The 17,789-nt window shown below is 35.6% G+C and overlaps 1 protein-coding gene across 15 annotated transcripts in view; it reads right to left on the reverse strand.

Annotated features, from left to right (window-relative positions):
* Positions 1–17,786, reverse strand: part of LOC123552940 (protein phosphatase 1 regulatory subunit 12C-like) — a 100,516-nt gene extending 82,730 nt beyond the window's left edge. For all 15 annotated transcript variants that reach the window (XM_053541573.1, XM_053541577.1, XM_053541580.1 and 12 more), the window contains exons 1-2: positions 17,504–17,786; positions 5,376–5,506 (exon numbers count right to left, since the gene is read on the reverse strand). In XM_053541573.1, coding sequence (XP_053397548.1) covers positions 5,376–5,506; positions 17,504–17,752 — 380 coding nt within the window. In that variant the 5' untranslated portion in view covers positions 17,753–17,786. The remainder of the gene's footprint in view (positions 1–5,375; positions 5,507–17,503) is intronic.
* Positions 17,787–17,789: the final 3 nt, after the last annotated feature.

Here is a 17,789-nt window from a genome sequence, read left to right on the forward strand (position 1 = left end):
CGACGATAATAATTTGAATGTTCCTAAATGTTATGGAAACTAAGCTATCAGTAAAATACTTCTATTTTTATACAGAAATGGTTCTTGCTTGACAGTAAAAAACTGTAAAATATGACAAATTCACATCTACTTTCAGCAGTGATTATACATCTCGACACTGAATTCATTTCGAATAAATGTAGATGGCCATTTGTATCAATTTCTGCAGAAAAATTACTTTTAACAAATTCCAGCTGGACAATTTCTAAGCCTAAACCTTATTCATATCTATTTTAGGAAATATTTATATGACAGAGGTTCCTTGATGTTCTTCAGTAAGGAAGGAAGTTGTTCATTACCATAGTTCACCCTGTAAGTGAATACACTTCATCCCCTTTCTATTCATGTTTGGATTCAGCCTCATTTTAACATAGTTTTCAGTCACAAAGGAACTGTGTCTTCTTGTTGCTTAGAGCACAATGCAAGACTTTATAGTGCTGCTTCAATGGAACATCATGCCCAGGCACATTCCAATCAAACTGTACAGCTGGATGACAAGTCCTGGAACTAACCTCATTATACTAAAAACAAAGTCTGAACCTGCTAACACTACTTATATTATGAAGTTTTTGGTATGACCTGTCCTTGGGATAATGCTCCTGCATTTTGTTAACATTTCTTCTATCTGATTCAGTCTGAACAGCCTTCTATTGCTGCCTTCAGTCTTGACACTGACTGGTTTTTTCCCTGCTGTGATGGGGGCCAAAATTCGGTAATTGCATTTTTTCTCTCACAAAATGAATGAGAAAATTCACAAATTCAAGGAAATTTTCACCATGTCTAGACTATCTCTAGACATTTTAATAACATGCCATGTTTGGCACTGTTAGATCAAATCAAATTTAGCACTGTACAGAGCCTTCTTACATGATATAGTTCTGCCTAGCTTACTGTTTACCAAGAGATACTTTGAAAGTCTATTAAACTTTGCAACATCTGTTTTGTGAGTAGAGAAATTGACTTTAAATGAATTCTGAAGGGGGATAGCTTGAGATTTTGTAAACATTTAACAATTTAACATGAGACAAACTCCTTTAAACATGTAAAAGTAGGAGCCATTGCAAGGGATCGAAGCAACACCTCTCGCATGCAAACAGGGCCCTCTACCAATCAGCAACCACTGCAGTTCACCACACTTCTACAATAATCTGAGAAGATGGCGAGGAAAGAACATCATTATTCTGTCAACAAACCAGTCAAAAGTAGGAATTTGAGAAGACAAACTCTAAGTACAATTAATATCCTCAGCTAAGACAATAACTCAACATGTCTCATTTTTTAAAGTGACATTGCAAAATTTAATCTTCCCTGTTCAAAATCTGAAGCAAGCAAGTATCCCAACTCAAATCTTAGATAAAAGAAAGTAAAACACAAATGACAGCATATCGACAGAAATAGATCATAAAATACTGCATGCCAAAATTCAAGTTAAAGGCAATTTTATAACACCATAAAAAGCCTTTTGAAGTATCCTTACGAAAAGAGTGGCTTTATGTTATTTTATATGAAAATCATCAATTATGGACACATTATCAATAATTTCAGAGTGATAATTTCGTCTGAAAAGTAAACATGACACAGTGTATCATGTCACGACCTTATAGTGACCCATTATTTCCAATCCACAATTTTTATAACAACTTACCGATATCAGTTAAAATCACTGTAACTTTAAGCCCTAATGAAATATAATACAATCTGTGATGTCCTTCATTTCAAAAAGTCTCCGTCCATTTCTTTAAACTGGTAAACAAAGTTCTGACTTTTGTTTCCTTATACTTCTTTCAAAAAATATCAACAGTTGCTTTATCTATAAGAAAATCACCTTTAACATAAACAGAATGTGCAAGGTATTTCTAAAGGGGTCACTGGGGCCAAGTGTTATTATTTTTTTTACTTAAAATCTGGGTATGAGCCAAGCTAGGAATATTCATGTGAGGCAGACATCCTGCAATGGTGGTTCCACCCATCAGCTTTCTCTTGCCTGCAAGAATGCCTTGAGAGCACCAGGATCTCAAGCAGGATCAAAACTCTTCAAAGTTCTTAATTCAGTCTATTATAATATTTACATTAAAAGGTTCTGCTTCTACTCCAGTTATAAAAGAAACTTTATCAACCATGCATGGTGGACAGGACAGATGGTCATGCTAGTAATGATGACCTCACAGGTAATTAAATATAAATAAAACCAGTCCATCCTAACACTTTCATTTTGTATATTATATAGTGTTTCTGCGGAGTAATCTGGTGGCTGCCTTTTAAAGTTGATTAAGGTGTTGTGAAGGCTGTAGAATCAAATCCTGCACATGTCCCACGACACTTTTCACCCATAAATTATCAAAAGTTACATACTGTGGCAAAGAAAATGTGGCAATGAAAACCGTTTTGTTTTGGGTTTAATGCTGTTTTTCAACAGTATTTCAGTCATGTAACAGCGGGCAGTTAACCTAACCAGTGTTCCTGGATTCTGTATCAGTACAAACCAGTTCTCCGCAAGTAACTGCCAACTTCCCCACATGAATTATCAGAGGTGGAGGACGAATGATTTCAGACACTATGTCTTTTATCAAATTGTCATGGTCTGACTTAAGGACACCAATGCAGACAACATAACAAGCTCCACATGAAATGACAAGAAAGATCCATCTGGTTTAAACAGGAGCGGATCACCAATAACAACCAAGGCAGTCTGAAAGACAGCTATATTCCCTGCCGCTGTTATGGGATGGTATTGGGTGGAACATAATTTAAACATTTGAGTTGTGACCTTGACCTTGCACTGGCATGGGTGAATTTTGAATTCTGCACATTGTCTTGATATGGGGAATAATATTATTACAGCCAAGTCATATTAAAATTCTTCAAGGGGTTTAGGAGATACAGAGCAGACACAAAATGGAAGGCTCAAACCTTTGACCTCAAGCTGTGACCTTGACCTTGAGCCGACAGGCTGACTCATGAGTTGTGCATATCCTCTTGATGAGGTGAACATTTGACACAATTTTTTATGAAAATCCTTTTAGAGCGTTTAGGACATAAAGAGCAGACACAAATGTTACAGACAGGCGGAAGAACGGACAAAGACAATTCCTATAACCCCCCCACAACTCATGACAGGGATTAATTAACAGGTTTTGGGAGGTGGAGGCTAGCTCAGTTAGCCAGGTCTGAGCATTCAGGTAATGCCAAACAGTGGTAGGTTTGAACTCCACATCAGGGCTGCATATATAACACTTTACAATCATAAAGATGACTCCTATACCTAAAATATTTTTTAACTATTTAGCAACAGTTCAAAAAAATAAATGCACTTTTTATAATTTGTGTAATATGATGCATATCTACATCAAAATTTTAATGTTTTTCATCAATCTTACAGTGTTATCTGTTTCAATGACTTTTCATGTAAACAATACATATCAACATCCTGTTAGGGAAGGAAGAAGTTTTACTCTCCGCTAAATTGTTATAATGTTATTAATGTAATTATACCGCTAACCCAGGGCAAAATTACTTAACACATCAGATTTTAATCTGTTCAAAGCACTGTAAAGCGAGCGTTTAAACCTTCTATATATACACACTATACTGTTATATTGTAAACATATCAAACTTACAAACTGGGGAAAATAAATACAAAGATATTATTTATGTATCAGTTTCCCTTCAAAATTCAAGGAAAAAAATCGGCCAACTTAAACAAAATGATATAAAAGTCAGTCAAGTAAATCTATACATCTTGATGTAACTAAGCTTTTCATTTTTATAAAAAAAAATGTACTGTTACATATCATCCCATGTGGCCGATATCAAATTTCCCCATGTTTTTCCTCTTCCTGACTGGGTATAAAATTTTACTTGCTCTATAAAATTGGTACTTACACAAAATGCATTACTTGATTCTATCATAGGCCCTGATTCATCAGCATTTTGAGTCTGTACTTTTGAGTTACAGACATATAACTTTTATATACATTTTGTATTATATAATTATGCTCGGTTTTCATGCTCAATAGTCACCAAGCGTGGATCATATGAATGGTGTGAAAAAAAAAAAATGGTACGAGAATTAGGAAAGACATTATCTTAAGAAATAACTGAACTATGTAAGCAAAGTTATGTCTCATGATATTTGTTATCATTTTACTTAAAATACTACTTTGACTTTTGAAGTGTCCTTTCACACATGCCATGTCAACGTGTGTGGGAGAAAACTAAAAATTCACAGACAATAACCTATATGCATGATCATACAAACTTATCTGAAATTTGTTCACATCCGTTGTCTATTGTTTTTGAGTCAGAACTTTGTGGTAAGACATTACTACGTGATACCCTTCGTGAACTAGTTCAACCTTTGGACATTAAAGTATCTATTAATTATTTTTTTATAACTTTTAACAACACTTGTAATATTTTTCATAACAACAACATCCTGATGATCCGAGAGCACAAAGTTTTACGATAATAACTTATTGGATTTTTTGTAAAAAACATTTCTTCAGTCTCAAATAAATCATTGAACATAATACCCTTCCATAATTTAACATACCCAGGGATATAAACTAGCTATTTTTATTTGGGGGCCCAGACGGTTAAAAATGAATGTTTAACATTAGGTATATTGGCATTTTCTCCAACAATTTAGGGGCCCAGCCCAAAAGCTAGGGGCCGTGGGCTACTGGGCCCCTGCCAGTTTATATCCCTGATACCCCCAGTTTTGGTAAAGATGAAACTGTTTCATAATAAAATGGATTTCATTTGTTTAAATCTATTAATCATGTTAATAGACAATATGTTTACATTTCATTCAAACCCAGTGAAAGGCTTTAAAATGAGTTTGGACTCTGGCATTTTCTAAGCCCATTTTAAAACCCATCAATGACATGGTTGCATTCTGAGGCTTGTCACAAGTTTTTTTTTTTTTCAAATTTCTAAATAGTAAATTCCCACATAGGCAACAGGAACTAACGCTAAGAGGATATACAACAAAATAGGCCCATTTATCACAACAGTTTCGTGGAGTTTAGTTGCAACCATTATAATCTGATGAAATGTTCTCTTTTCCAAAAACCTCAATAAATTGGCTTTCGCTTTTTGCTTGTTATAGGTGTGCAAAAAGTTTTTCTCAAATTTTACACTTTTATCATTCTATAAATAATTCACAAAAACTTTGGTTGATTTGAACAGCCTCATATATCTTTTGAAACTTCAATACAAGTGTTATTCAACTGGCAGATGTGAAAATTTTTCAAGCAAAGCCTTGTCTTGACAATGATGGGACTACTAAGGAAAGTTATTTTTGTTTATATTTTTTTTATTTATTTGACACTCACCTGGCAATTTCTGTGAAGCCACATGAGGCTGTGGCATGGAGTGGGGTCCACCCCTCGTTATCACATACATCAACATCGGCTCCATGTTCCACCAGGAACTCTACCATATCCAGATTGTCGTCTATACATGCCTGTAAAAATAAACAGCATCACGTCATGCAAGGGTTCTAGCCTCAAAAGAAATTTTTAAAAGCTTTTCATAGAAACAAAGTTGTTGTTTCTATTTTGTTTAAAGACAACATAACAGCAAAAACTATATATTAATAAAATTTAAACATTAATGTTATAAAAAAATCCAAAGTGCCCACAGCACGGCACTTTGGTAGACTCAGTGGCCTATCAAGCTGACCGGCTGCTTTTTCCAGATCCACACCAATTATTAATTTTGGGACAAGCGATTTTATGCTAGTAACCTGATAAAATGCTTTCAAGTTGTCTACCACTGTGACTATTTGAGAATTAATCTTGGTATCCTATAGAGCCAAGAGGTTCTTAACTTTGGATTCTGAGCAAGTTAATAAACAAAAGCAAACCTATGGACTGCCTCTTTTCAAGTCAGTGAAATGCAAAACATTAAACTCAAACACCTGTAAGTTTCATAATAGTTTACTGCTTTTTCTCAGCAGCAGTTCCATTTCTAACAGACTTGTTTTTCTTCAAAATTAACCCAAACAACCTTCCCTCATTTCAAACAGTGCCAGAGAAAGAAACTGGTTATTACAGTCATAAACAATTACCAATGTTTACTGTTTTTATTTACAGCACAAATCTCCAGGTCAAGTGATCCTAATCACAAACAGCTTGACTGATTGTATTTCTTTTTTTCTCTGATACTTTTGTTAAATGTTTATACACATTGTACTTTCTGAAATACCGTTGATGTTTATCTTTTCAAGTCCTATAGTTCTATTTTTCCATGTCAATTCTTACTTTAGTTTAGAAATTATTTGAACATTTTTGTGAAATTTTTTGCAGTAATTAGCAAACTTATCTATAATTAGTCCCATTTGGAAAAAAATAGAAAATGACTGAATGCTTCAGCATATCTTTTAATTAAGTAAAGGAATTCCACTGGACATAAATTCATGATTTGCATCTGTCACAGTATGAACTTGCAAGCTTTTCTGGGGGTGAATAGTTAATTAAAAACAAAAAAGACACTAAGATGTTAATAAGAATGCAGTATTAAAAGCTATGCTAACTACCCGTATCAGAATCAGACATTTTGATATCAGTAAATGATTCTTGATTTGATACAGTACATGCATGTATAATGTGCAATTCCCATAAAGAATGACCAGATAAAGGTGAAGTATTAAAACTTTTTGGTTTATGATTTTTAGCGTTACTTAAAATTTATTCCAGATTGAAGGGGAAATCTAGAATTTCGAAGAATCTCTTCCTCCCCACAGGGAAACTCATTCGTAGTTTTTCTTGTATCCATGTCTTATATACCGGGGATAAGAGACGATAGCTGTTGATAATATAATGGTGAAGACAGCACCCTAACTTTTCTCAATACAATACATATTAAATACAGGCCTGTGCCCTGACCCTGTGCTCTAACAAGCTAACCACAATGACCTGTTGTTGCCAACTGTGATGTACCAGGAACAACATTTAGTCAAGTATAAGTTGGTGACCACCAACAACTGACCAATGGAATATACATGTTGTCAACAATTTCAGTACAACTATTTAGTCTAACTTTTAGATCCAGTTCAACAATTCCCAAAGTAATCTTAGTGGTAGCTCTTGCAGCCCCTTATAATAATGTTACTGACAAGTTTGATGAATGTTTATTCATTAGAAGATTTTGTTTACAGGTTTTTCTATTTAAATCGGTTCAAACCAAACCTTTTGAAATTTGTGTGGCAGCAGTGATAGATTGCTAAGGTTCAGGCAACTAGAAGTGAATTGGGAGAGGTTTACATGTGTGTGTGTGTGTGTGTATGTGTGTGTGGTGGGTCGAGTAATGGACTTGCATTCTTCAAATCACTTTATCACCACCTTAGCATTTATTTTATGTTTAAAGACAGTATCTTCAAAAATTTTGAAGTTGTGCTCTAGACACGTAATACAACCGACAGACTGATCTGAACTCAATTTGTCTTCTTCTTCTTCTCGTACGCGACTACACTGTCAGACCAGTAGCCTCGATGAAACTTGTGGTTTTCCTCAGATCCTCAATGCCTCCATACAGTTTCTGGTGGATTGAGGTATCTATCGGCTAAGTCACAGCTCGCTCCTGGTCATGCCTTTTACATCTCTGAAGTATATGCTCCGCAGTCTGATCTTCCTCACCACATGGACAAGTTGGCGATGATGCCAGTCTGTATTTCTTGTACATGTGAGCATTGAGCTTGTTGTGCCCTGAGCGGAGTCTGACCATCATCTCTTGTTTCAGACCAATCAAGGAGATGAAAAGCATCTTCCTCCATCCTTGGTCTCATTAGTGCCTTGATGATGGTGACTCGCAGGTTCTGTTGGTTGTTCTGACTGAGCTCCTAGCATAGCCAGTTTGTCTGCCTCTTCATTGCCTGCAAGTCCACAATGGGATGGAATCCACTGAAGTGCTACTTTGCAGGTTATACTCATGGTCTGCATTCTTCTGGCTAGCTGCGGAGCTTTATTGTTGATCACAGCCTCCATGACAGACAGTGCATATGTGAGAAAGATGAATGAGGAGCTTTCTTCTGCCGAGTCTTCAACCATTGAGACGGCCTTCATGAGTGCTTCAGTCTCTGCCTTGTAATTGCTGTGCACAGTGTTTTCCTGTGGCTGCATGTAGTGTTTCTCTCTTGCCAGATGGTTATTGAATGAAAACTCCTGCTCCTCCATCTTTGACGGCGCATGTGGCTGATCCGTCTGTATAGGCATGAGTCCATGATTCCGGAGGATAGTCTTCAATGAAGGGCGCTTTGAGAAATGGACAGGGTGCCGCGCCCTTCTATTCTGCGCTAGCTGGAGCACTGTTCATTAATCAAAGCAAGTGTGAGGCTCTTCCGAATGCCTTCATCCGCTTGCTTCCCGCGGTCAAAATGAGGAACAGCAAGTCTCACAGTCACTGAGGACAAACCATTTGCTAGCGGGTTTATAATGTCTTCACTACCTAGGGGAGTCGTTGGTATGTTCAGCTCAGTTTTGAACTCTCGGTTGAGTTTCTTTGCCTCATGAACGAAGCTGCTACGTTTGAGCCGATTTTTGGTGTAGCCATCTAGCTTGGCTTTCATGGGATGGTCTTGAAAAGACCTGAACTTCTCTGCTTGAAGCAGGACCTTTGCATGTCGCCTGTCTTGTAACGGCTGTGTGCCTGTTAGCTTCTCCATGAAGGAGATTGGTGTAGACTTTGTAGCACCTGTCATGATCCGCAATGCTTGGTTAGTTTTGGCAGTAGTGGACCAGGCAGTTGAGCTATACCGTATATACTCGCGTATAAGGCGCCCTCGCTTATAAGACGCATCCTGATATTGGACTATCGATCGGGGAGGTTTTGCACTGACCCTCGTATAAGACGCAGTCATATTTTTATACAGACTACATCAGAAATTTGCATTATTTTCCCCAACATTCTATGATTTGCAATAGAAAATGGACAATTTTATTGTAAAAATGCAGAATTTAAATGAATTAGTAACAGCGGAAAAAGGTTAAAGAAAGGCCGAAATTTTGACAATATTCGCCGATTTTATTTTTAAAAGAACTTGCAGACTTGTTTTATATTATGTTAAATAAAATAAATTATTTTAAAATCAATTTCGTGCGTAAAAATGCAATGTAGTAACTTCAAAACGGCGAAATGACGTCTAGAAAACGGCGGAAAATTGACGATTTTCGCCGATTTTATTTTTGAAGGAACTTGAAAATCTGTTTCATATGTAGAATAATATAAAGTATTCTAAAATCCACTTTCATTGGTGATAATATGCACAAAATATCTCCGAAACGGGAGAAATTACGTCTAGAAATTTGACGATATTCGCCCATTTTACTCATAATGCTTAGAAACGCTGAATGTTCGGCCATGTTTCCATAACAGTAACACAGAATGTTTAGGAAAATAATGTATTTCTTGCAATTATTCGAGGATACGCAATTTTTAAATTGCTTTCAAAGGATCTCCAATACATGTTTAGGATTTTTCATTCAAACATGCGCTGCATACAATGAGAAAATTAATGAGGATAAAATATCCTCACCAATTTTCCCAAAGTAATTAACGCAAGTTCGAAAAAGCAAACAAACAAACAAAGCATATTACATATTTTAATTTTATGTGACATACGGTAACTACCGGGTAATAATGCATTAATTTATCACATATTTCAAACACACAAAATTAATCATATAATTTTAAAGCATGTGTGTACACATATTATTTGCAAACAAACTGACAGATAAGTTATCGACGCTTTAATCTTCAACAAAATTTTAACATCAAATTCATTTCATCAGTTTTTCATATCACATTTATTGCAAATTTAAATGACTTTAACACCACGAACAGTCATAAAATCAATGAATTTTGATAACGTCATCACCGTTATTCACAGTTATTTTCATGCATCAAATCTTACATCACATCATCAAAACCCCTCAAATTCCTCATCATCGCTATCACCAAATAATTCCTCAAATTGTTCACTTGTAATGTTTTCATCATATATCCACTGATCATCACATTCATCATCACTGATATCATCTGTACCAGCATCCGTGGCTTCTTCGCGGTCGCGCACTAAGTCACTGAATAGTTCATCATCTTGTGTACCGTCCATTGAGTTCGAGATTCCACATTTGAGGAAGGATTTGATTACCATTTCACGGGGAATTTCATTCCACGAATCTATCACCCACTGGCACACTAATGCAAGATCTGGACGCTTAAGATTGCCAGCCTTCGTAAGCTGCTTTTCGCCATTAACCATCCATTCATTCCATTTGTTTCTCATGTTCACTTTAAACGGTTTGTTCAAACATACATCCAAAGGTTGTAACACAGAAGTACATCCTCCTGGGATCACACACTGATATGAGCGACGCGATTTCAATTTATTCTTCACTTTTTCAAGAAGATGAGCCCTAAACATGTCCCACACTAACAATGATTTATGATTCAACAAAGCGCCAGGACGTTGGAACCAAACTTCTTCAAGCCATTTCATAAGAACACATTCATCTACCCAACCTTTCTCCTGCACAAACACCACGATGTCAGACGGTAACTTTTCTTTCGGCATGGTTTTACGCTTAAACACTACTGCGGGTTTCAGCTTTGTTCCGTCGGCCAGACACGATAACACTACCGTAAAATGGGCTTTTTCACTGCCCGACGTTTTCACAGTTACTGATTTAGTCCCTTTAATATCAACTGTTCGATTGCCCGGCATATCGAAGAACATCGGCGTTTCATCCATATTTCCTATAGCACCCAACTCAAAATCATGTCCCTTTCTCAAATCAATCACAAACTTATGGAAAGAGTCAACCTTATTGTCTAGATCTTTAGGCAATTTCTGCGCGATGTGTGTTTTCTGTCTCAATACCAGATCATGTCTTTTCATGAATCGCGAGCACCAACCACCTGAAGCTTTAAATTCTGTATATCCATTTTCCTTTGCAAGTTGTAACGCACGAAAACGGATCGTGGCACGTGTAACAATATATCCATTGTTGCGCGTATCTATAATCCAGTCTTTCAACTTTCCCTCAATATCATCATACGGCGATATCACAGTTCTCATTTTTTTCACAGATCTAGAATCAACGTTTAACATTTTGCTTTCTTTATTTCGCCAGTCTCTCACCATTTTTTCTGTCACACCAAATTCTCTTTCGGCAGCGCGGTTTGAATTTGCTTTTGCATATTCCACAACTTTAAGTTTAAATGTCACATCGTAAGAATTCCTTTTGCGTTTCATTGTGTATTCCGGCGATTAAGAACTGACAATAACGTATCGATTGATTACTGATAAGATAGCAAAAAAGGTGGCGAGATTAGGATACATGTACTTTTATGGCAGTAAATCTGACACATTTGTCAATCAAATATGGATATGCCCACTTTGAAATGTTATCCAATCATATTCCAGTTCCGAGCAGCTAGACATCTCTACTGTACCTTCATTTGACTAGAGGGCAGAATTAAAATAATTGCAGCCGACTATTCTATGAAGTCGCCAATTAACATCAATCAGTGTTTATGATACATCTATTTCTATACACGTGTTTATTTAACAGTTTGCACCTTCAGATGATTTATAATGGGTGCGTTTTAACAGTTTACAATTGCAACAATTATAGGTACCGTATCATATGCAATTGGGGATAATTATCTTTTAATAACTCTCTGTTTGCGGGCGGTGAAAAAGTATTTTCTTTGCTCAATTATATCAGTCATTTCCAATTTAAGTAAAGCTAATTCGTCAGATTTTCTGAAAGAAATTTTGATTTTAAAAGAAAAAAAAATACATTTGTAAATGAAAAATACTTCAGATATTAAACTACCAAATCGTAAAGTAAGTAAATAATAGATCGTTATTGAGGACTGAAACACGTTGCGTGTCCGTTTAGATTTTAATACCGATATGCAATGGCTGACGAAAAACGTAAGTAGCGGGTTGCAGAATCGGAAAAAAATACATTTATAAATAAAATATACTTTCGATATTAATCTATCAAATCGTAAAATAGGTAAATAATAAATCTTTATAGCGGACCGAAATACGGTACGTGTCCGTAAAGTTTTTAGCACTGCTATGCGCAATGGCTGCCGAAAAACGAAAGTACATGTCTGCAGACGCGGAAATGAGATGCCCTGAGCTGTAAACTCGGGACTTTTTAAAATTTTCACTTAATTTTCTTGTAGTATGCGCTTATAAGACGCATGCCCTTTTAGGAAACGAAGATATGATCCCCAAAACTGCGTCTTATACGCGAATATAGACGGTAAGTTAAATGGGGTCTCACTGTTCCCTGATATACTGTCTTGAGTATTTGCTCATTTGCTCCCACATTGTTCCAGAAAGTTTGCGCATCAAGGCAAGCTTCCTTCGGGCCTTCCCTCCGGCTTTACTAATGTAGGGCTTCCAGGTTAGCCGTTTGTCAAAGGTCAGTCCAAGGTATTTTGCTTCAATCAGCGAAGTATTTCCCGCCCTCTGCCTGAACTCAATTTGTGACATTGACCTTCTTATCAAATTCATGCACTCCGCACACTGTCTCATTGCCACCCACCTAAATGGCAAGTTCAAAGTAAATACCTTAATGTAGATTGTTGCAGTCTGCACATAATCTCACCACCACCTGCCTATATTCCAAGTTTCAAGTCAATACCTTTAGTATTTTTTAAGTTCTGCAAAAAATATCAGTGATTCTGATTAGCAGTCGCCCAGCCGCCAAACGCGACCGAAAATCAGCATGGGAGAGTGACATTTGTATGCTGAGAGCCCAGCTTGCAAGTGATTTTCTTTGTCAGTCTTTTTTGTTTACCCCGCAAACAGTTAATGAGCGTGCACATCCGGCTGTATTTATAAGCCCCACCACCTATTCTAGATGAATAATATATCCGTTTCACTCATCTTTTGTCATTTACTGCGTTTTCTTTTAAAATAAATATACTTATTTTCGGTTTAACGCTACACTGGCGTCATGGCAGAGCCCATGTATACCGTATGTAAATTTTCAACAATCTGTCATCATTTTCTTCTTTGCTGCCAGGATGTGGCAGTTTATCAAATCATTTGAAATGTAGTTAAATCAAAGCAAACAGCCAAAGTAAAAAAAAAAGCGTAATTTGTTAAGTATGAAAATGACAGAACGGAAACAAAATTTTTGGACAAGTGGGTAGCAAATATCACTTGTTTAAAACAGGGCTTGACACTAACACTGGTCCGCTGGTCCGAGGCCAGTGAAAAGCAACAAGGACCAGTGAAAAGCAACAAGGACCAGTAACTGTTTCATTTAAAAATTTAGTGGAAACTGCTTTTCGGACCAGTGGCCCAAAATGGTTAGTGTCTAGCCATATCAGATACCGAGAACGATCTTGTGCAGAGTTTAGTAGTGCAATAAACAAGCTTCAGGTAACAAACACTGTTGTTTTCTAGTTTATCTATATCCTTCTGATGGTAAGGATCTCATACACTAGAACAGTATTCTAAAGTTGGTCAGTATTATAAGCAGCTACCTTGGTGGAACTTTAAGAAGAATGTATGCTATGTTTTAAGAAACCTAAGCTCTGACTAGCTTTATTAGAAATTTTTATTTACACATGAGAAGACCAAGATAAATTTGATGAACTTCCACGCCTTAATAGGTGGCTAATCAAAATAATTTGAAAGACAGATTGTTTTATTTTTGTAACTGGCAATCTAACTGTCAAAACTTCATAGGACCAAAACAATGGGAGGATAATCCGCAGGACACAGGACTAAGATATAAGATAATCTTTATTTAACGTCGGTTTTAACAAACATTTTAAACACTAGCTAATACAAGCTCGGACTAAACAAGACTATCATTTAACATACAAACAATCTATAGCGCTGTCTCGTATGTAAGGATCTGTGACGTCACTGACAATGTCTGCTATCTAAAAATAGCACAGGTCTTGATGTGCGGACAAACAATCGGTGCTTTTCTTGTATATTAGCATCAGTAATTCACAGATTTTGCATTTATCTCCTCGTATATTTTAAAGTTGATGCATATCAAACGAATGTGTTTCACATAGCTTTCAATATCTATATACTACGCCTAAATACTGAACAGTAAGAAATTCTTAAAATGTTGACAGCACAGTTTTGAATTTTTAAAATCCACGTCAGTAATAACACATCGAATTGTCATCAGTATATGAAAGGATGATGTTGTTCTACTATTTGTTTTACACATTCCAGTTACGGTCATATATCAATATAATTATATCTATTTGCTATTTACCTCATTCGCAAGTGTTCAAACATTTATCACTATTCTGCGTTTTTTTGCAAAATGTAAATATATGTAATCACATGATCACATCCTAGTAACCCGAATGAAATTTCGAAACGTCATGAACAATATGTATAACTGAATGTCAGCAATATTTCATAACTTAGAATCTATAGTTCTTCATTGAAACAATTAACATCTCTGTGAAATGCATCAGTATAATGATATGTTACAAATGACACCTTAGTGTGACATGTAGATATTTGACTTTTAGCAATGATATTTAGATGTGATCTGATAAAACATGGTGCTAATTTAATGCAACACCATACAGTTCTACCTACGTCCTGTCATATATTTTTTCAATTATGAAGTATTTAATGGACCACGGTATTGAGGCTCAGCGCGGTGTTGTGTGAACCAAATGTATGGAAAAAAGTACATGTGTTAATGATTGTGCTGATATATGCTTTGAAAATCATGAATCAAAATTATAATCTTGCACTTACTTTTTCGACCGCTGGTGTTTCGAATCCGAAAATATTGTATATTTGTGATAAAGACTTTAAGCCAGTCCTTCTGATGCTATAGTTTATTGATGTAATTTGCAGAATATTGAGTAATTTGTATGTAATGTACTGTACTTTAAAAAAATTTATTTGAACACATCTTTTTAATGGCCCCGGTCTAACGAAACGCTAAAATAATATGTCTATTTATTTCCTACGTTTATTTCAATATATATGCTTTTTGGTCAGGCAAAGTGAATTTTCCGTATTTTACTTTTTAAATTCTCTTCGAAGTTTCTGAAAGGTTAAGGGGACGCATACTTTGAAATTAGAAAAAAGTGGGTGGGGTATGATAAAATTTACCTGCAAAAAAGTACAAGGTTTTGGTACATGAAATGGATACTGTTTCAACTGTTATAAGTACACAAAGGATTGCTCACTAAAATAAAAATGAGAAAACTGAAACAAGAAAGTTATTGTTGAATTACATAAGACTTCTTGTGTACATTCAAAGTCAACAATTAAGACTTTTTGGTGCGAAAATAATAGTGCTTCACCTTGTCCAAACATTTATCAATGTCCTACAGATTCTAATTTAAAGAAAGAATGTGAAATATGGTCACTGTATTGCTTTTCATTTAGCATATGTAAGCTAAAACACATTATTTAGTTTGTTTACAAAGTAGTGCACAAGAAAAGATACGGTGGTCAAGGAATGCCACATTCCAAAACTAAAAGAGTATATTCCCCTTAATACATTAAACATTTATCGTTACAGAAGTCTAGTGGCTTACAATAAGGGCCTAGAAATGTTGCCATTATTAATTTTTAACTTGGTATTCATGAACTACAATGCACTTAAATATCAAAACACATTTAACAAACTTTTGAAAATGTATTGTCTTAAAAATCCCTAAAATAAGGTATGAAATTTGGTTGAGAGGTCCAATCAATGTGTATATGTGCAAAAGTAACATTCTAATCTTGTTCACAAAAGTTACTAATACACAGCAGGCATGTCAATGATCAAAACTGGACGAATATACAGTTATCCTCACTTTAATGTCATTTATAATTTGTCCTTGAATTCTCCACCATACTTTTCATAATTCTGTTTGCACGAGTTGCACGAGAATGCTGTCATTCACGTAAAAAATGGGGTCAAATAAGTTGTAAATGCAATATCAGCTAAACGTAATTAATGGATTATGCAGTTCAAGATAAACTTTATCTCATAACGTAACGAACATGTATAATGTTGTAACAACAACTTTACTTACACTGATTTAAGTAGCAGTCGGTTTATAAGTGACTATTGATTCATTTTATGTTTTGTTATTGTTGTCAAAAAGTATAACGGAAGTGCCTCACAACTAAGGCGGAAACCAGTTTGATGCGCAAAGTAGTCCAATGTAAGTAATATTTTTTGACAAATGTCCACAGAAATTAATAATTTTCTAATATTAAAGACGAATATCTGAATAGGATTCATTATTTGATAAGAAATTATAATCATCGACATGTTTTTTTTAAAAATCGTACACGTGCTGACACCTAAGTTGTCTCCCGTTGTTTATTAGAGTTACCTTTCGTCCGGCGCAGTAATACATTTGCAGTGAATCGCCGAGAAGTCGTGGGAAAATTAAAAACCATGTAAACAAACTAAAATTAACCACCTTTTCAAGATGAATTTCAAGTGATCGCCATTATGCATTTAACCCGCCTGACCTGTGTAGCATCTTAGATATCTGTTCTAAGGTATTCATTGTGTAGAATGTCATGTTATGCCCTTGCAATGCTAATCCCACTCTGATTTTTTTGTTTACATTTTTTATCAATGAGAAATATGGCGTCCATCCCGAGCTGAACTGACGTGGCGTTAAATTTTTACATGTTTAAGCAAACCTGGTGTGTTAGAAAGAAAATCTCATCCCTTCAACATTATTTGGAACACTGTTATTGTAAAAAACCTGTTTTTTCCTTATACAAAAGCTTAATATTTTGTGTTGAATGTACTTTCACAAAGACCTCTGTTTTCCTATTACATTCATAGTACCACATCCTTATCCACAAAATACTGAATATTACAGGTGTCCATCAGTATTATATCAGTTTAGGAATATGTTTTTTATTTTCCCACCATCGATTTCTTGAATATGCACCCCTTCCGCATTGCTGTATGAACTGTGAATGTAGCAATATGCGTCCCATTTAGTATATATATACGTTATATATAAACAACGGTCCCTTGTCCGCAATTTGCGCGTTGCATTATGGTATCTCTTCGGTGTGTTCTATTTATAGAATAGGAGAGAGCGCTATTCTACATAGGGAAAGAAAGCAAAGGACTACCTCCATAGTCCATTACCAAATTAGGTAACATTTCATTAACCTATCATTCTAAGAAACAGTAGCTTCCTTGAACCGCACATAAAAATATTTTGAATTGATGTTGTAATACAAATCTATCTAGGCAGCCCTATCTAGGATCATTTAATTTCATTTTAGAGAACTGTCATTCTACAGGAAATACAACTGTTGATCTCACGGTGACCTACTTTTTACAACTTTATGTCCAAAAACTCCGGGGCAAAGGCAGTTTTGTTTTGTTGTGCAACAATAACGTTTAATGTTTTGATATCACTATAAGACAGAAAACTAACAATTTCCATTCTAAATAATGCTGTATACCTGATGTAACGCTGTCAAACCGTCGATATTTGCAGTGTTTATATCAGCTCCTCTGTCGAGTAACCTTTTCACTTCATCACTGTCCCCGCTAGAACAAGCGGCTAAAAATACACATCCATCTTGAAACTTCACTTTTTTTTCTTTTCCTAAAGTATGGTTTAAGCACTTATTTGTGTCTGAATCTTCCCATCTTTTTAATTGTTCGTGCCTCTTAAAAATGGCACTTGTCTGCTGTTTTTCGTCCGCCATGACAGCTGCGATAGAAATATGCAAATTACGCAAATTC

This window comes from Mercenaria mercenaria, chromosome 4 (assembly GCF_021730395.1).
Source record: "Mercenaria mercenaria strain notata chromosome 4, MADL_Memer_1, whole genome shotgun sequence".
In the NCBI taxonomy this organism is placed as follows: domain Eukaryota; kingdom Metazoa; phylum Mollusca; class Bivalvia; order Venerida; family Veneridae; genus Mercenaria; species Mercenaria mercenaria.